General features: G+C 37.7%; 1 protein-coding gene across 1 annotated transcript in view; it reads right to left on the bottom strand.

Moving 5' to 3' along the window:
* The window catches only part of zcchc7 (zinc finger, CCHC domain containing 7), a 103,120-nt gene that overhangs the window by 67,121 nt on the left and 15,021 nt on the right, over positions 1-20,978 (bottom strand). Inside the window, exon 3 of the mRNA XM_088342750.1 lies at positions 17,990-18,188. Coding sequence (XP_088198876.1) covers positions 17,990-18,188 — 199 coding nt within the window. The remainder of the gene's footprint in view (positions 1-17,989; positions 18,189-20,978) is intronic.

Genomic DNA, 20,978 nt, shown 5'->3' with positions numbered 1-20,978 from the left:
ACACACACACATATATACATATATATATATATATATATATATATATACACACACACACACATATATACATATATATATATATATATATATATATATATACACACACACATATATACATATATACACACACACATATATACATATATACACACACACATATATACATATACATATATATGTATATATACACACACACATATATACATATACATATACATATATACACACACACATATATACATATACATATACATATATACACACACACACATATATACGTATAGTTTTTAAAAAGTACTATCTATAAAAATATGCTTTTTGTCCCTATTGCCCCTTTGTGTGTCAACAACAAAAATACTATGACAAAAATACTACAAAACTAAATATTGAGCTTCAAAACAGGGACCCAATATATTATTATGCTTTCATTCTGAAAAGAAAAAAAACATATATAAAACAACACTTCAAAAACACTACTGTTGTAATACTGTATTAAACTTAAGCCCTTTTTTGCACGAGTAGCCCCATTTTCTTCTGTGTTTAGGTGGTAGTTACAGTTTAAATCATCAACTTTTATCATACGTTTTTATTACAGTGGAACCTCTGTTTTCGAACGCCTCTCAGTTCGAACAAATCGGAGTTCGACCAAAAATTCCGAGAAATTCTAACTTCGCTGTTCGGTCAAAAATTCGGAGTTCGAACGCCGGTAATGCCTGAGTGCGTACGCTAGAGCGCGATGCTGAGCGGCGTACGGGTGTAGATAGTGTAGATCTCCCCCACCCCTCGTGACCAACTGTTATCACGTGCGCACTTGCCTCTTTTTGCTTTCGCTTTTAATATCGGTGAACGGAGTGTTTTAGCCCCTAACTATGCCTCCGAAGAAGGTCGGTGCAAGCAGGACAGGTGAAAAAAGAAAAGTTGCTAATAAATAGCTAAATATGAAAGAGGTGTGCGAGTTTCCGATCTTGCTAGGGAATACAGCATGCACCTTCTGCTGACCACCACAAAGGTAAGAAATCCTATTCATAATTCTTTTCTTTATCTTTTTATTTTTATTCTTACAAGTAAGTGTTAGCGTAATCTTTCGTACGGAAGATTACGATAACGCGAACGTACAATTAGCTTGGGTTAACGTTGTGATTCGAGGTAAACATTCAGGGTGTTGGAACTGAGCCCAAAATTCAGGGTGTTGGAACGGAGCCCCCTTTCCAATGAAGCGCTAGCCACTTGTGGTGCTAAATGACTTGTAAACGACCTGATTTTTTTATTTTTACACGTTCATGTTAGCGTAATCTTTCGTACGGAAGATTACGATAACGCGAACGTACGACTAGCCTTGGTTAGCTTCATGTTTACGTTAAACATTCAGGGTGTTGGAACGGATTAAAACGATTTACATTAATTTTAATGGGAAAAATGATTTCGGTGATTGAACAAATCGGTTTCGAACAGGGTTCTGGAATGGATTATGGTCCAGAACCAAGGTTCCACTGTATTTGTTTTGGCAAAGATTATATGACGACAATTATTGTAACAACTTTATCGCTCAAGCCTCAGTTTCCATATATATTTATTAAAACATTGGAAAAATCTCTTGACCATATTTTTTCACCCAATGCGGACAGTGACTCTAAATAATCGCCTACCCAAGGTGTACTCGCACGCACAATGAAATTGAAAAATAATCATGGGCAGCATTATATATTTGCATTCGCAAACACCACTAGAAAAAAAAAACACACACAGGCATGAACTAAGATCCAGATTCAGTCCTCCAAATCTCTGGGATAATTAAAAAATGAAGCTTTAAAGTTTTAATTTACATAAAACACACTTGCGCAAAGGCACGCACGTACATTTAAGTCCAGTGAGATAGCCGGTGATGGAGTGAGAATGATTGAAGCTCCGTCTCTAAAGACTCCCTAAAACAATACAATTATTAGTCTTTAATTAGAGCGGACCCTCTGCAGAGATGGGGGACAAAAGAACAATGGGGTATTAGAAGCAGGGCTGCTATTAACCATATTGTTCTGTATTGCTTGGCTTAAATACAGTATATTAATGTATCTAGTTGCTCTGAAGCTTTTTGTTTATTACCAGGATCAAAATGGTAGTGTTCTTTTGATTATAAAGAATGCCATAAATTGGGTTTATAATGCAGGGCAGTGTTTTCTCCAAAAATTACAAATCAATCGATACATAATGATATTGTAATATTAAACAGTGAATAGAATCACAAAATAAATAAATGCAGCAACTGCGTGTTTCTAAACCCTTGTTGAACCATTAAACCAATTAGTTAAAAATGTTTTTTAGTGAACTATCTTTTGTTTATTGAGTGAGCCTTTCGAGGATGCCATTGAAAACCTACATACCTGTGCGAAGACTGTAGGTATTTTATATGTGATTCCACACTCATACAACAGTGTAAAAAAAACAGCAATCAAGTGCGAGTGTCTTGGTCTCTGACAGCCAGTTATAAAGTATCAATGACTTAACTCCCCAACGAGCAAGTAACCATCTCTCCGGCTCTGGTTTTATCCACTTTAATTATTTTTTTTCCACCCCGCACTGACTTGGGCTTTATCGGGTGCCGGCCGCCACGATATCATCATTTCATTTAACTGTAATCCTTGGGATAAAGCGGCATGTTTAGTGTTTTAATGCACTGGCGTGTGTGAGTGTGCATGAAAATCAAGTGCGTGAGCCAAGACTTGTATTTGACTGACAAGAACTATGTTTAAAGAGTGATGCAGCAACATAACAAAGTGAGCTTTTGGATTGATGTTCTTGGTGCTTTTTTTATTATGTCTTAAACCATTGGTTATTTATTTAGAAAAATTGGTATGACTTTTTTTTCAGTGAGGACAATATATAAACACAGCTATAAAAAGTACGGCTAAAAGCTTAAACTGGCCAACGTTAGCTTCTTTTCATTGGTGCCAGTTTATGAAACAGGAAGTATCTGAAACGGAACTTGAGGATGTATCCTTTGAGTACAACAGAGGATACTTTTGGAAGAGGTACCGATTTGTGTTAGTATCTTGGAATTTGTGCAATTGTATTTATATTGATATATGATTTAGGTGAAAGGTAGGGAACGGGATTTTAATATTAACGTTTGAGTTGTACCCGTCAACACCTTTTTATTCTGGGTGTAACATTCTACATGGAAAAACTTTAATTTCTTTTTTGACTTGGGTTTTTAGGTTTGAGGTTATCTTTGTAACAAATTTTTATCTTTTTAATTTGTTTTGATTTTCACTGAACCGAGAAGCCTCTCAATTAAGTTGTTCTACTGTATAATGAGAATAAAGACCATTCGTTCATGTATTGCCAGAAACAACCAAAAAAAAGTCCGAAACTGAACTGCTAAATCTGTAAGTACAGTATTTTTATCGATTGTTCCAAGAATTGGAATAAAACACGATGGAACTAGATAAGGTACTCCATCCCCAGACCTGAAATCTATGAAACCAAAACCATTTAAAAAAACAACTAGATCTAGCCTTTACAAACATTAGCAGTTGATAAGCAAAAGCTCGGTTATGCCAAATTCTAGAGGAAAATTTGCATCGCAATTATATCGAGTGCCAGTTAAGCCAGATCAGACCCAGCTGGTCTGTACCTCATAAGGCTCTTAATTGAAAAACGCCAGGAAAATTCCTGGAATTGCTGACATGCAGAGAGTAATCAAAGGTTTGTCTGTATAGTTCAGGGGTCACAAAAACCTTTTGAAGCTAAGAGCTATTTTTTTTGTTACTGATTAGTGCTAAAGGCTACCAGTTTGAGTATGCATTTGTAAAACAATTTGTGTTATCATATTATTATATTATTACTTGCTTGCAATTATTATACGACACTAATCATGTCAATGACGCCAGTATTAAATCAAATTTTCTAGAAATTAACAATGACTCATTATTGTTGAGCTATCTTTAGAACCAGTACACAGACTACTCAGGTGTTGAGTCTACCTGGTGGCTGGAAAGCCCGTAGTTGTATAGTAGGGCTGCATGATTAACTGCAGTCTATAATCGATATTGTGATGTGCCATAGTATGATTGTGTAATCTTAAGACACTACGTTTTCTTTCAAGGATTTATAATGAAGCTGCCCAGAATAATGTGTTGTTCTCTTTAGGTTCAAGCATGTAAATATGATCAACTCAAGTGTTGTCTACTTTTTAAGGACCATTTTTGTACTTTTTAAACAGCTTACAAACAATTTTGTATAAAAACATTTCATTTTTCTACAGTAAAAGTTAAATTAAACATAGTAATATTAAACATATATATATTTTCTGGGTTTTCTACAACACATTGGTGGGTCATTGTGACCCAAGTACAACAGGAGGGTAATTACTCACAACAAACAAAACTAGTACAGAAAATGCACTTTTCTTTTAAAATTGGGAATCGCATTAATATTTTTCGACGAGTCTGAATAATTGCAATTAAATACATTTCCTCAAAAATAATGCAGCTACACAACTGGCTGAAATCCGACGAAGACAAAAAAAGCAATGAAATATGACAAATACAGTGGTTCCTCTTTATACGAGCACCTCTAACCATGAGTCTTTCCAACAAAAATCTTGCTTGCTATAATGACGGAAAATCTAGTTCACTGGTAGTCCCAGAGGGTATCAATAGAGACAGCTATTGTGTTTACGTTCATTTAATGGTGGGTGCGTTGTTTGAGGTGTCGTTAAAATCTCTATTAAGTATGGATAATGGACAACTGAGTTCAAAGAGCCTTTTTATTTTCCCCACATCTGCTTTTATCTTACTTTGAGCTATGCTGTTCCGGGACGTGCAACACATTAGGAAGCAGGAAAGGGGTGAGAGGGGTGGCGCTTGGAGATGGATTTTATGCTCCTTGTTGCAGTTTTCTTTTCTTTTTTTGTAAGTAGCATGAAAATGGTAAAAGTAAGAAAAGGCCATTTTCAAACACAGTCCAAATGCCAACCCAAACTCCCAAAAAGATGAAAACAGAAGAGTATATTCGAGCGCGTGTAAGGAACGCACGTACTTAATGAATGAGCTGCGATTATAATTTTAAATCAGACGATAGCTGAAAAGTGTGTAGCAATGTATGAAATTCAGGACATTTACAGCAACTTTAATTTTAAGTGTACAGAAAGTAAATGGTAAATGATCTGCATAAGTATAGTGCTTTTCAAGACAAGCTTTCTACCTCCTGAGCTCCTGCCACTCACAAGGTGCTCAACAGTTCTATGATCTCATACCTGACACCCTCGCTCATAATAAACTCGCAATGCAGTGGTGTGACCTTAGACGGGCACTTCGTACTAAAAAAAAACCTCTCCAATATGGCAGATTTGAAAACTTTGCAAAGAGTGGGCAAAAAATTCCTCCACAGCATTGTAAAAGACTCATCACCAATTATCATAAAAGTGTTATTTCTGTTATCGCTGCCAAAAGTGACCCAACATGCAATTAAGTTCAGAGGGCAATTACTTTTTCACATAGGACCAGACAAGTTTAGATTTTTTTTGTGCCTTTACAAAAGAAATCTACATTTAAAACAGCAGTTAGTGTTTCCTTGGGTTGTCTCTGTGTGGTATTAAAATTAGTTTGATGATCTGAAACCTTTGTGAGTGCTAAATGTGCAAAAAATCCCACGGAATTCAGGAAGGGGGAATTACTTTTTTACGGCAATGTATTTGAAAGTTATTTTAGTGATCAGGAAGATCTGTTTTTATAGCTATTTAGGATTCACATCTAAGCTTTTGGAGGATGGGAGCGTACAATTCGTTTTTAATTTTGTACATTTCAGAAAAATTTGCTTGCTGCACGAGCAATTCGAGCTATTAGCACGATCCTGTAATGAATTAAGCCCGTAAGAAAAAGTACCACTGTAACTAAATAGATATGACGCAAGTCCACTAATTTTACGCGTGTGTGCCTCCAAACTGTAGATTACTACAAATCTCCCCAACTTTGTCTGTGCTGGTGGTAACACCAAAACCAAATTGCGTTAAGAAATCCATGACTGCTCTGCTCGCCGCCCAGTTCCTCATTTGAAACCTGCATCAATATTAATACATAAGCCACTAAAGCACCTTGGCTTAAACGTCAAAGCCCCGCCTTTCCCGAAAAAAAATAACACCTAGGGCTACCAGTTAATAAAGCCCTCTTGACGACCCCCGTCAGCCTCAAAATCAAAGACGCACAATGAGGGGGGGAAAGTTCTTTGGCCAAAAATAATGAAGTCTCTCGGGACAACCTTGCTCATAATGATCCCCTGCCCAAAAATATTTATATTTTCATCAAATGATTGCTGAATTAGTAATTAACATTTACACTTCTGATTAAAAGGAGTCAAAATTGTATGAAAATATTACATGTACAATAATGAAACTTCAAAAACATTGTTTACATTATTTATAAAGATGCATTGTGTACATTTTGCAATAAAATTCATTTTGAGACATCCTTGTTATAAATTTCTGTATTTAAACACGCTTGGGTCTTTATAGCTGGATATTTTTGAATAGCCTTTAGGCAGAATTTAAGCTGCAGGTTGTTAAAATACGATGGTAAAACACATGATACAGAACACTTGTATAGGCTTTGGTAAAATTGTCCTATGCAAACTATCATCGCTTCCTCCAGGCTTCGGTAGTAGAATAGAATTGTCTTTTTTGAAATTGTTTACGGGATCCGACGTTGAGCAAGATAAATAACCTAAAAGAGAAAAATAAAAATAAAGAGGATAATTCAAATTTACAAAGCAGTGCTTGAAGACTGACCTAAGTTGTAGGTGTATCAGAAAATGATGCAATAATAAATAGTGCAATGAAATTAGCAGCAACGTAATAGCCAACTAACATCACACTTAGAATTACAAAAACCCAAAGGCCCTTTAACAAACTAACATTTAACTAAAGAGGGTGCAGAGGGTGACATACACTCACATACTTTACTTTCATGCAAAAAAAATCTAAAAAAAACATAAAACCAGTGCCCCAAAACCATGTATTTATAACTTAACATCCAAATCCCACTGTGAATTAGATGTTTCAAGACAACTGCGCTTCACTTTTGGATCTCCTTTTTACTTTTAAGAACAACAAAGAAGCTGCATTGATACAAAATGAGAACCAGCAAGGACATTTGCAGACGTCTAGTGAATTTTGAATGGCCACAAAAACGGAAAAACACAGAATTTTTCATACACAAATAATAAAATGCTGCCTCTATTTGAAATCTGATTAATCACACAAAAAGTATTAAACCAAACAAAATGGTAAACCCCAGAATAAGAGGTTTTGGAGGCCAACTACAGACACGATGGAAAAATATATCTTGCCTATGTATAGAAAAATCTATGTTCAAATTTTATTATTATTATTTTTGCAAACGTCTCTGCACTATTTTTCTGATACACTTACAGCTAAGGCCGGTCTACAAGCACTACTACCCTTATAAATATTCAGACTCAGAGACAGTTTCTTCCCCACAGCCATTACCACCCTAAACAGACACCGCACAAAAAACTGAAAACTGTTGCAAAATACTACCTCACACGTATGTAAAATGGTACTCACGTACATGCTGTCTGCACTATGTTTGTTCACTGCTCAACAGACACCGCACAAAAACTGAAAACTCGTGCCAACACTACCTCATACGAATATAATGTTACTCAAGTCTTGTTCTTGCACATGTCGACTGCACTACGTTTAATGCTCAAATTGCACAATGTCTGACCATTTCCTTTTTTTGCACTATGATGTCTATGCTTGCACCAATGTATATGCGGACTATTTTTGCACCATGATGACTTTGCACCAAATGCAATATTGCACAACCGTTCGATACAACGTTATCACGACAACCCTGTATGTAACATCCCACATGCTGACATTGCTGTGTAAATACCATGTAAATTATAACTATAGCCTTATTCCCCTTGTTTTATAACATTATCTTCTCTGTTCCTTTATCTTCTTGCTCATACCCTCACTATGTGTAAAACTGGAGTGTCATGCCCAATTTCGTTGTCACAATATGTTAGCCCATTTGTAACAATGACAATAAAGGTATATTCTATTCTATTCTATTCTAATATTGCGTATTATTATTTTCTTTCAATTCTTTTGTTACATGTTACACCAAGAGTGCCAAGACCATTCTTGTTTTGGAAGAATACATGTTATGCTATGTTTTAATCAATGACAATAAAGACATTTTTATTCCCTTCCAAATATTAAGATTTATATATATATATATATATATATATATAATACATATATAAAACTTCTGCAACCACACAAAACCATTTTACAATACAGATGACCCTGATGTAAAAAATTAAACACACAAACCATATCCAATGTAGAAATCTCGGAATGTGAACAATGAAACAACAGAAATGCTAAGTAAATACATACTCTTGCCGTACTTGCCTCAGACACTTCTTTCAAACTCTAAAACAAAAAAACACACTCCAAAACCTTGTTAAAATTATTTGAAAGGAATAACACAGCAATAATCCCTAGAGCATATCAATGAAAATAATGCAAACAAGACAATATTAACTCGAAATAATAATTATTCATTAATCAATTCTATTGATTTTTAAGCGTGCAGTGTATTAGTTTAATGTGGAGAGCGTAGTTTGAGGTGTCCTTACAAAGTTGAAAAAAAAACATCTCCATTGAGTATGTTTTAACAATGCCTAACTGAGTGCAAAGAGCCTTTATATAGATTCACACCGCACCTATCTGATATGATCTTGGTTTTATATTTGGTGTCCCAGCCACAAAGCACATTATGCTGAATGGAAAGAGGCAGTGGAGGTCGGGGGGGGTTCAGAGTATTAACACACACTTGGTTGTTGTTTTCCTTCATTTGAGGATCAAAATTGTCAAAGTAAAAAAATGGACCGTATTAAATAAAGTCCAAATGCCACCCATCCTAAAAAGATAAAAAAGGAAGAGTTTATCTGCGTACATCAGAAAATTTCACATACTTGCACAGGCAACAAAAGGAGCTGCAATAATTATTTCAGCCAAAGGATGGCATAAGCAAGTCAATAAACTTTGAAGTTACTTACACCACCTTTAAAGTTTTTCAATAATATAGAGCAGGGGTGCCCGCTTAGAACAGTCGAGCAGCCTGCCGATCGGCTGTAAAAATAAGTCAACATTAATGGGTCGTAGCGATTTTGGCATGAGATTTAATTGACATAATCAGTGTCTTTAAATACATGATCAATTTCTCCGAAATTATTTTTAAAATGAACCTATAATAACTAAATGTAAATCACTCAGTGCCCTTATACAAGGCAGCTGTTTTAGTGGTTGATTGAACACTACTTCTAATGATTATAACCTCCTAACAACATATTAGTAACATAGTAACAACGTAGGCATAACATTATGCATTATTAGAAATGCACAACAGCTCTTTGTGCCCATCAGCAACAAAAAAGTATCTCAGCTTTGAAAAGATTAGTGACCTTTGAAATACACTATATGCAAAATCAAATTTTATATTTTATTCAAAAAAAGGCTGCATTTAAATAATAATTTGCACATTAACATTGTCATTCAAATGTAAGACGGTGCATTTGCACATAATATGGTTGGTACAGTACTAAAATTTGAACACGCTTTGCAAAAAAAGGAGGTATTTTGATAGTGTGCGAACGTGTGTTTCTGTTCAAACACAGCGTGCATTAGCGTGGGTGTGACTTTACACCTCGTGTGGCACTGGGCAGCCAAGATAAGCACTGATCCTATCCATGCCTCCCTTTTGCGATGCATGCCCGCCCACACAAACGCATGTTTCTTCACACAGCCAGTTAACCATAATCTCATTTTGGAATATGAACGGCCAAAATATAATCACACACACTCACAAGTGTGTCGAAAAATGCAAAGTGTGTGTTAGAAACCAGAAAGTTCCAACTAGCAAACACGCTTACTAAGGATTTAGATTGTGGGTTCGCAACTCAAACAGTTGGAAGAATCATGTTGGACCAAAAAAAAAAAAAATACAAAACCAACCAAACAAAAAACATTTTGGGAGCCGCAAAAAAATAAAAGCTTTATAAAAATATGTCGGCATGGAGGGGGATGGGAGCCACCAGGATGTACTTGCCCAAGACACACCACAGGAAATGGTGCCCCTACAACCCTAGTGGTTAAGGCATCCAACCAACCAACCATATGTCTATATACATTGGAAGGTGTTAAAAAAATGTGTCATGTTTGTCCTCCTTCAGAAATCATATCATATTCCATTGTCACACATTTTTGAAAAAGGGCCAGGGATCCCCCCAGGGAGCCACTATGGAGCGCCAAAGAGCTTTCAGCTTCAGAGATGCTTTTTTCCGGCCCGCCGAGACTGTTAAACCAAGGGTTTGCAACCTAAAGCACATAGGCCACATGCAGCGCATTACATTTTATTAATCCGGCCCACCATAAAGAAACTGTGAAATAAGAATATATGCGGCAGTAGCTCAGGAGGTAGAGCGATCGTTTTAGGATTAAGGGATCCCAGTTCGAATCCCGGCTTGTCCGTGTGACATGTCGAAGTGTCCTTGGGTAAGACACTGAACCCCCCAATACCCCCAATAAGCAGGTTAGAGCCTTACATGGCTGCACAGATCACGGCCGCTATTGGGAAATGTGAAGCACAATGTAAAGCGCTTTGGGAAGTCATTGACTTGAAAAGCGCTATATAAATGCAGATCATTCATTCATATAATGTACTTCTGGTACAGGTTGCTGCTAAATGTCTTATGGTGTACTTGGGACTTAATATTTACAAGGTAGTCTTTGTAGACTTGCCCATCTACACGAAAATCATTTTATCTGACTTTTATCATAAAATCTCCACAAACTTATCCTGGAGTACCTTGTCCAATCTTGTTGTAAACAACAACAAGAATGTTAGAATTAATCACAGGACAATTCTAATTGTGTTTTGGTGCCACTCTTGTCCTTTTTTTCCCTTTGTGTTTCTCCAACCTAGCATTAAAATATTTTTTCTTTCAAGAAGCATTGAAAGGACAGTGTGTATTATTTAACCACTAGATGTCCAGTGCTGGGGTCATCAACATGGTACCTGCGGGCTCCAGGATGCCTCCTAAGGACAGCTGAGGTGCCTGTGGGCCTGTTCTGATAATAGCTAACCAAGGTTGGGTCATTGTAATTTTGTAGTAAAATGTTTTTAAGTTGTTGAATACGTCTATTTAACCCGACTTTTAATATTAAACCTGATAATAACATAGTAACAATATGATAAGTTGTTATTTTAGAAATGTATGTCAAACAGGGGGGCAGCACGGCGGCGCAGTGGTTAGCGCGTGTGCGGCACAGTTCTAAGGTCTGTGTGGATTCAAATCCAGCTACCGGACTTCCTGTGCGGAGTCTGTATGTTCTCCCCTTGCTTGCATGGGTTTCTTCCGCGCACTCCGGTTTCCTCCCACATTCCAAAGACATGCATTTCAGGTGGATTGGCCGGTCCAAATTGTCCCTAGGTGTGGATGAGCGAGCGAGTTGTCTGTCCCTGTGTGCCCTGCGACTGGCTGGCAACCAGTTCAGGGTGTCCCCTGCCCACTGCTTGCTGGGATGGGCTCCAGCACCCCCGCGACCCTACTGAGGATAACGATGCAGTTAATGAGATGAGATAAGATGTCAAACTGGGTGACAAAAAGTAACTCTCAGTTTGAAAAAAGGTTGGAGAGCTCTGGTGTCGTGTAACCTCAAATGATTGCTAGAAAGCAACATGGAGAATACAAACTACAGAGACACAAAGTGACTAAAAAGCACCGTTTTACTTTTCATTTTCAGCCTTTTTGGACACCCTTGGCAGCATACAATCATGTCAACTCCCTCATGTTATGTCAAATAAATTCAAACTTCTCGACCAACATATATTCCAAAAAAAAATGCATGTTCATTCGATAGCTCATATACTTTTTGCTAATTATTTAAATCAATATCTTTTAATGAATTGTGTTTATTTTACTTTACCTTTAAGTAGGCGCACAATAATACACAGTCCCTCAATTTGCACTGGGCTCAAATAGCTTGCTAATTTTTTCTGATTTGGCCATTTTTTTCTCATGTATAATTCATTAAGATATTTATCAAATTTCATGAAAAAAAAACTTGAGCCAGCCCTGATGCACATTGAACCTTTGAATGGATATTCAGGTCACATTTAGCTGTATAGCCATAATCATATCATATTTTGTGCTAAAAAGAAACAAGGTTTTTGTATACTTTAATTACGAGTGTTTCAAAACCAAATGGGATAAACCGATATATTTCTAAACAAATATGAAATGAAACATAACTAATACCTGTAGATGCCTGAATGTATATTTCTTCGTAAATGCATAGGAGAAAAATGGGATAGGCCTACATTATCTTATAGTCATTGCAGCGGTATTCGAGACAAAAATATATCTAATTAATGTTACGGTATTCCTCCTGGCTTGATTATTCTGCCAAATTTATAAACTCAACAAATCAAAAAGTTTGCCAGACCGAGACAGTAATGGAAATTGAAATACACCCATGAGAACACAAAAACACTTTACAGGTAAAAATGCACAAATATAAGATCCCCTTTTTCCAGTTTAATATTGATCACGGAAACAAACTTGCTCATTCTAAACCTTGTACGAAGTTTGGCACTTACCATGGCTGGAGGGGCACAAGTAGACGAGAGATTGTGACCACCGATCGAGAGACTAAGCACTTATTCAAAGTTGAACCGCAGAACACTCCCCTCCCTTAGGCCTAAATTCATTCACCTCTTCGGGTGCAGGCCGGGATTTCGAGGAGGTCCGGTTTTGTTCCTCCTGGTTGCTTTTTTGGACACGGATTGACCTTGCTCAGCCCACTTTTTACTCACTTTTGAAAAGAGGGGTGAGTACAGGGGGAGAGCAGAAGTTAGTCGAATGTGAGTCGACAAGCATTGAGAAGAGGGGAAAATACTGCATACAAATACTGTGAGGCACAGTGCACCTATGTTATAGGCTTGAAACTAGGCTTAAGTGTTACGACAAAAATTGTTGTCAAGCTTAAATATTTCTTATTGTGATAATTATTACCTCTTTTTTTCCTTTCACGTTTAAGTAAAATTTTTGCCCTTGAGTGAAAGTTGACAAAATACTCTTTAACCAATCTTTGATATAAAAAAAAGACGCCTGGTGACCAGTGTTGGGAATAACAAAAATTCTTTTTTCAGTAACGGGGTAATCTAACTAATTTTTTTTCAACGCTGTTAGTTCCTGTCGGTTATAAGCAGTGCATTAGTTTGAATAAAAGAGTTCTCAGCTCTCTTCAGAGTTGTTTACGTCACGTCATTACGGATCACGTCACCCACCATTCAAAATAGCGACTGCTATATAGTTAGATAGCAATTAGGAATAAAGTATTTATTAATGCGCCAAAACAAAAGGCGAATGAAGCCTGCTGAATCGCGAAAAATGTGAGCCACCATTGTTGCTGACATTCGTAAATGTCACGGGAACCAACTCGTGTGGCGGAGACCAGCCTGGCGGCCTTAGGATGGAGTGCTCGCTCCGAAGCATGGGAGGTCACAGGTTCGAGCCATGGCAGAGTCAAGACATAACATTTTGGGTAAATTCACATGTTTTTGTCAGACAGTACACATTTTGAACTAATAGCGATTTTTATGCGTCTCCTGTGACTTTTAGCTATCTGTTTAATTTCCATCATATCCCGCTTGTGCGGAGGAGGACACGTGACGTCACACGCAATGCATTGTAAGCGGAATTTTCTTAATGATAATATTCGTCACTGTTAGGATTGTATAATTATATTTATCCTACAGTTGATATTTAAAATGTTATATGTGTTCTCAGCCATTTTGAAGAGTTCTCAGCCTGTAAACTACGCTCCAAGGCCATGAGTTGTGTTTTGATGTAAAGACTGTGTTTTGTTCTCACATACCAACGGATGTAGCCTGACCTGGAATGACCTCTTCATGCCATAACTCAAGATTGTTTTTCACCAAAGAGCCGTGAGAAGAAGGAAATGAAGTCTTTCCCAAAACAAAAGGAAACCTTCCATCATCGGCCGGAAACCAGGCTTTCCAAAGAAGACTGATTAACTCTACGTAGCAAAAGTTAGAATACAGTCTCCTTTGTTAGATAGAATCCCCGCCCCTCAGTAAAGAGACTCATGTATTACAGGGCAAAAAACATAATAAAAAGAAGGAGATTCGGAGATTTTCTTCAGAGCCCAGCTAGCGAGCAAGCGAGGAGATTCGTAACAGCTCGATCTCCGGGGCTCTCAATATGATGATTAATAAAGTAACTAATTCTAAATAACCGATTCTCTATGTCTTCTTTTATTACAGAGCGTTTTATTAAAAATGTTGGGGACATGAACCTAACAGTCACATAATGTCAATTTCAGTTATTAGTGCATTTTTCATGTTTAAAATCTAAATATATTGTGTCCCAGTGTGAACCTCCCCCATCCAGATCTCCCGACCCTGTTACACTAATAAGAGTTCTATAGAAAACATCTCCAGGCTAAAATATTAGTCACATGACTCACTGATGTAACAATATTTTTGGAGGAAATACAAGGAGAAGGTAAGTAGCACTCTTTAATCAACCCTTTTCAATGTTTTATCATGGTTTACTGATGAGGAAAAACATAGCACTTCCAACCCGTTACGCCTACTTAAAGTGGAACGGGAACCAATATTTTTTGGGGTAATTTTGATAATATGGCTGATGAACATATAACCAATATTGCACAGTAATCATCGTATAGTAGCTTATTTTTCATCAAATTAGCGGTAATAGAATACTTATGCATTACAACCCGCCCTGTTACTGATATGCGCTAACAGGGGATACATTTGGTTAAGTAATTGGTAAAAAAATAAAAATACAAAATGACAGAATTATATCCTGATACATTTTTCTTAAAGTTTGAAAGTCACTCTTTCAGATGAAATGTTAAAAACATTGAATATTCAACATTTTTTGAGTGAAGGTTACCATGCTGAGGTCTTCTCAGGTGTTAATGGCATACCAGTTGCTCGTAGGCGACTTCTGCTCTATAATTTGATAAAATCCAGTTTGCAAAGCTTGCATCCTCTATGAGGAGATAAGTTGGAACACATGACCACAAAAGTTTGTCAAGAGAAAAAAATAGCACAAATGCTGAAAACTCAGATGTTCAATCGGAACAAAACGTCTCTTATTAAAATAAACACAAACACTAACTATTTTTTAACAGGCAAATCTCTCTCGAGACCCTTGCAGCCTTCCTTGGGGGTCTTCAGCTCAGTGAGAATCACGAGGATTAACACAATAATAAGCTGATTATAAAAAGGGCTCAATGTTTTGCAAATATTTAGTTACCCGCAGAAATAATATCGGGAGGGAACGTTAGCCTCCTGGATTCTCAATTTAATTTCCTGATTAATATAGCATATAATGACAAAAAAAAAGGAGTAATTCTTCTGTGACAAATGCATCAGCTCAAGACAAATGAGCCTCCTCCATGAAATTTCTTCTCTACTTTCGTTTAATTTCTTTTAGAAGGGTTGGCAAAATACAACGCCCCCCTCCCGTCACTTTAAAATCCCCTTTCATACCACACCCAAGAACCCCCGTGTGCAGACATGAGGTCAAGCTCCAAAGATCACAGTGAGGAGCCAGACGACAGTGAAAAAGCCAGCCAAAAAGGAGGGGAGATAAAAATCCCCCCCCAAAAAATGTGGCCCTAAAGTCTTCGCTACAGGCCTTCTCCTCCTTTACAACGTGAACGGAAGTCGGGGAGCACTCTTGCAGAAACACCAAGCCAGGAAATTCAAATGAGGACCAAACGGTGCAAAAGACACAAGGAGGGAGAATGGGGGTGAGTCTGAGAGGGAGGACAATAGTAAGGAAATTGGATAAAAGAATGAGATGGAAGTAGGTAGGAAAAGGGGCGGGGGGGTTTGCTGAGGCTGCAGGATAAGATAATGTGTAGATCTGAAGAGATTCGTGGCAAACATTTTTTCCTTTCTTTGATTACTCATATCTCTGCCCCCCTTTTATTTATTTGAAGCTCTTGTCTACCCGTTTGTTTTTGGCATTAGTGTTACGAGAGTGTGCGCATAGCCAGCGCATGAATGCTAATGAGCGGAAGAAAATTTTATAAACGCAAATGTGCACGTACGTATCAATAATAGATGCACACAAACATACTTAAAAATGCATCAAGAAGGAGACCAGCAGACCTGGTTTTCAAATTTTCACACAAAGACATTTCAAACAAAAGCAGTTTCCTCACTTCCATTAAAATATGATACTTATGTGTCTACACAAGAGGCCACCAACCTTTTCGAAGCTGAAAGCCACTTTTTGTTTTGGTCCCGATAAGTTCTATATGCATATCTGGAAAACTTGTACTGAGTTACTGAGTTTCAATTATTAGAATTAGGGTTAAAATAGGGTTAAACATCTGCCTTGTTTAAGGGCACAGTATATATAGTATAAATTATAGGTGGATTTTAAAAACAATTTGGAAACAATGAATCAAGTATTAAAATAAACTTATGTCAATGATCTTGCCAGTTAAAAATCAATTTCATTCATCTCAAATCCTAATAGATGGTGTTTTAAACATCTAATCAAACAACAAAGGATGAATTACCGTATTTTCCGCACTATAAGGCGCACCTAAAAGCCTATATTTTTTTCAAAAGCTGACCATGCGCCTTATAGTACAGTGCGCCTTTTTTATGGAACAATATTACCGGTAAGTCGCAAAGTCTTCCAACTAACTTGCAGCCGCCGACTAGATTTTCCCCCGAACGCCAAGTAGTCCGCGGTGTATGCTGGGATTTATTTACCGGGGTTTCATTGGCTAACCAATGTGTCAATCATCATTTGAATCGATCACTATTGGCTAAAGTTATTCGGAGGTCAAGGGGCGGATCCTTTTTAATCATTTACAGGCTGGCATAGGCTTAAGCTGCAAACCAAAGCCTGCAATTGGCCGAAAAAGATGTGTCAATCATCAGTTGAATCGATCACTATTGGCTAAAGTTATTCGGAGGTCAAGGGGCGGATCCTTTTTATCATTTACAGGTTGAACGGGCAAAACAAAGCCTGCAATTGGCTGAAAAAGATGTGTATAGCACGTGGTTGAGGGCATACAGAAAAGCGTTTTTTACTATTCTGTATTTGTAAATATTTTATTCTCCTGGATTTACTACAATCACGGATATAAGAGGATCATGACTGCACATTATTATTGAACACAACGACTTCGGTGAGCTACTCTGGCTACATATTTTCCCTGTATCTTGTTTCAGACTGAACTCGATGTTTCTGTGATAAGCGGTGCAGATAATGGATGGAATGGAGTGTCTATTTTTAAATTAAACTCAATTCCAAGTGTTTATTGTCATATGCACAGTAAAGTTGCGAGCGAAACAGAAAATAGAAACTAAGGAATGGTTGGCATTTCTTGAATCCCAAGACTTTAACCTTCCGAATGATGGAACGATGCATTTGAGTGACATCGTACTGACACCGCATCCGCACGTGTTCTCGACACGTATTTGCGTCTCTGCAAGCTTTGGGAATGTTAAGGGGGTAATAAGTTTGACTGAACTATCTGACTGTTTTGTCGACGTTCCCATTGTAGCGCCGTATAATCCGGTGCGTCTTATGTATGTCAAATATAGGACCAAAAACTATTTTTTCGGGGTGCGCCCTATAACCCGGTGCGCTGCATAGTGCGGAAAATACGGTAATTATCAATTATCTTTCATTGTCATGAATGGCAATGGATTTCAAACATTATTTAAAACCTGACTGTGCAGTGAATTGGTTAATAAGAAAAATATGACAAAAGGTCAATCCATGTAAGAAGGCCCACTTAAGACAATTAGTTGATTCAAAGGACTAGTGAAGGAAAAACCTCGGCTGTAACTACTAATAATGAAAACACACACACCTGCAGCGCTTTCAGAATCCCCTTCCATGTTGACTGAAATTGAATGGTCTCCATCCTGATTGTTTTGGCCCAAAATCATCCAATTTTCCAGAACATCCGAATCCGAGGAATCAGATGAAACGGACAATTCGGAGTCAAGTTTTGAGCCGCTTGAATCCAAAATCACTGGAGAAATTTTCAACACATTTTTACAGGGTGTCTAGGAAACAAAAAACATATCAAAATAAGTTGAGTTATATCTGACAAATGAAACTTAATAATTTGCAACATTAAATTTATTATTAGACTCCAATGATTTGTTTTATTGAAAAAATATGCCCAATAATAAGAGATTGTAGGCAAGTATAAGCTACTGTATAAAAAATGTTCTCAATCCAGTATTCCCTCCATTTTCGTGATTAATTTGTCACATAACCACCCACAATGAAGGTACAGTGTATATGGTTTAGCAGAAAATAAAAAGATATGGATTTCAAAAACAAGGAAAATAACAAAAACCATCACATAAACATGCAGTTTTTGAAACCTCGCAAGTTGGGAAATTTGTCATAACAGGAGTCTCCCCTAGTGAGAGCTAGCATAATTATCCGCCGAATGTCTGCTACGCGTACCCCCAAACCTCAGAAAGGCTCGGGAAAAAGAAGTTTATTTGTGCAGTTCGGTCACTTTGAGTCTCTGTAGTTTGCATTCTTTCTTGTGCTTTTTAGCACACGTTTTTAGTTCTACAACTCAGTGTTCATTTTACCTATGAAAAGTGATGGGTCCCGGGGACTCGCATGCTCCAAAATCTATGGGTCCCAACAGAGATCTATGGGTCCCCAAAATTTAGTGTTATCGAGGTTGAAATTGTAAATCGGCGACAAATATATAATATAAATCTATATATTCATTCAGTTTTAATCAAAGTTTATTGGTAATACAAATCAGTTAGCACTTCAGATTTTTCAATTCACAATATAGTACATTATACAAAATAATTTTGCTGATATTTAATATATATTACATATATTTTCATTCAGTTTAGCTTATCGCAGGTTCAATTCCCGGCTCCTCCGTGTTATATGTCGAAGTGTCCTTGGGCAAGACACTGAATCCCCAATGCCCCAAATAAGCAGGTCGGCGCCTTGCATGGCTGCTATTGGTGTGTGAGTGTGTGTGTGAATGGGTAAGTGTGAAGCACATTGTAAAGCTCTTTGAGAGGTCTTCATTGACTTGAAAAGCGCTATATAAATGCAGACCATTTACAATTTTAATCATCACAGTTATTTGGTAATACAAAGCAGTTATCACTTCAGATTTTTCAGTTCATATATTCTTCGTGGTATGCTGTCCCGCCAGAGTTGTAATGCCTTTTCAAGGTCCAATTGTTTGGTAAGATGCACCTTCATAAGCGAGCTTGCATGGAGTATTCTTTTGTTTATTTTCTTTCGAAAACAAAAACTCGAACCGCGAGACCAAAACAACAATGGCGGATCTGCCTGACGAAAAGGTTGGAGTGTGGTAAATCTTTGTTAAAAAAATGTAATCGGGTAATAATGACAATTTTGTGTCAAAAAAGTTGTGTCCCGGGGAAGCACGTTGATTTGACACTATGCGTCCCCAGCAAAAATGATGCGTCTAGGACGCAAGCAAACGAGAATCCTGCAACTGAATAAACTGATCTCATCTCATCTCATTAGCCGTACCGCTTATCCTCAGTAGGGTCGCGGGGGGGGCTGGAGCAATCATCGGGCATTGGGCAGGGGACACCCTGAACTGGTTGCCAGCCAATCGCAGGGCACACAGGGACAGACAACTCATTCGCTCATTCACACCTAGGGACAATTTGGACCGGCCAATTCACCTGAAATGCATGTCTTTGGAATGTGGGAGGAAACCGGAGTGCCCGGAGGAAACCCACGCAAGCACGGGGAGAACATACAAACTCCGCACAGAAAGTCTGGAGCTGGATTTGAACCCACGACAGGTTCCCATGACATGAACTGTGCCGCACAAGCGCTAACCACTGCGCCGCCGTGCTGCCCCTGAATGAATAAACTGATATCTAGTGTCAAATCATACACACTTTCCCTTTAAGGTTGATCAACCATTTTTGAACTACTCTAACTGGGTAGCACAGAAGTCTGACACTCACAGCCCAAGGGCTAATTGCTGCCCCTGGGATGGGTTTAAGGCTCCCACCTTAACATGAAAGTTCAACAGAAACGTAAAATCCGAATTATGGATTCATTTATTACTAAATGATCAAACGTGGTGTCCGTAACTTCAAAATATATTTACTCACTGACGCCATCTCTGGGTTAACATCATCATTGCAGCCTCTGTCAAGCTGCCTGTGTGTCACGTGCACATAAGTGTCTTTCCTAGAAGCGCTCCAAATGACAAATTTTCTAGTTGTTTTTTTTACAGACAGCACTTGACGTCAGACTGTATTGATTGATTCATGCCAAATTTCTTGTTGTAGATTGCATATTGTGATATAAATTCACACACTCTACTATGGACTAGTCATTGACTAGACTGATGTACCTGTCCTAATGAAATTGTAGGGGGCGATGAAATTTCATACGAAAACACAGCTGCTCTGTTGGCGTCATTTTTAAGCCGACTTTATTGTTTTATTATTTCTGTTTTTTCTTTGTTTAATGCATGGTCTGTCGATTCAGATCGTCAATAAACATGGCAAGGATTTTAGGTATTTTCAGGTACCGTATTTTCCGCACTATAAGGCGCACCTAAAAGCCTTTATTTATTTCAAAAGCTGACCATGCGCCTGATAATACAGTGCGCCTTATATATGGATCAATAATAAGTCGCAAAGTCTTGCAACTAAGGCAAGCAGCCGCTGACTAGATTTCCCCCGAAGGCGAAGTAGTCCGCGGTGTATGCTGGGATTTATATACCAGCGTTTCATTTCCTAACCAATGTGTCAACCATCATTTGAATCAGTCACTATTGGCTAAAGTTATCTGGAGGTAAAAGGGGCGGA

This window comes from Urocampus carinirostris, chromosome 8 (genome assembly GCF_059441175.1).
Source record: "Urocampus carinirostris isolate Australia breed hairy pipefish chromosome 8, RoL_Ucar_1.0, whole genome shotgun sequence".
Classification (NCBI taxonomy): domain Eukaryota; kingdom Metazoa; phylum Chordata; class Actinopteri; order Syngnathiformes; family Syngnathidae; genus Urocampus; species Urocampus carinirostris.
Note: the sequence above shows the minus strand (reverse complement) of the source record. Positions and strands in the feature narration are given on the sequence as shown.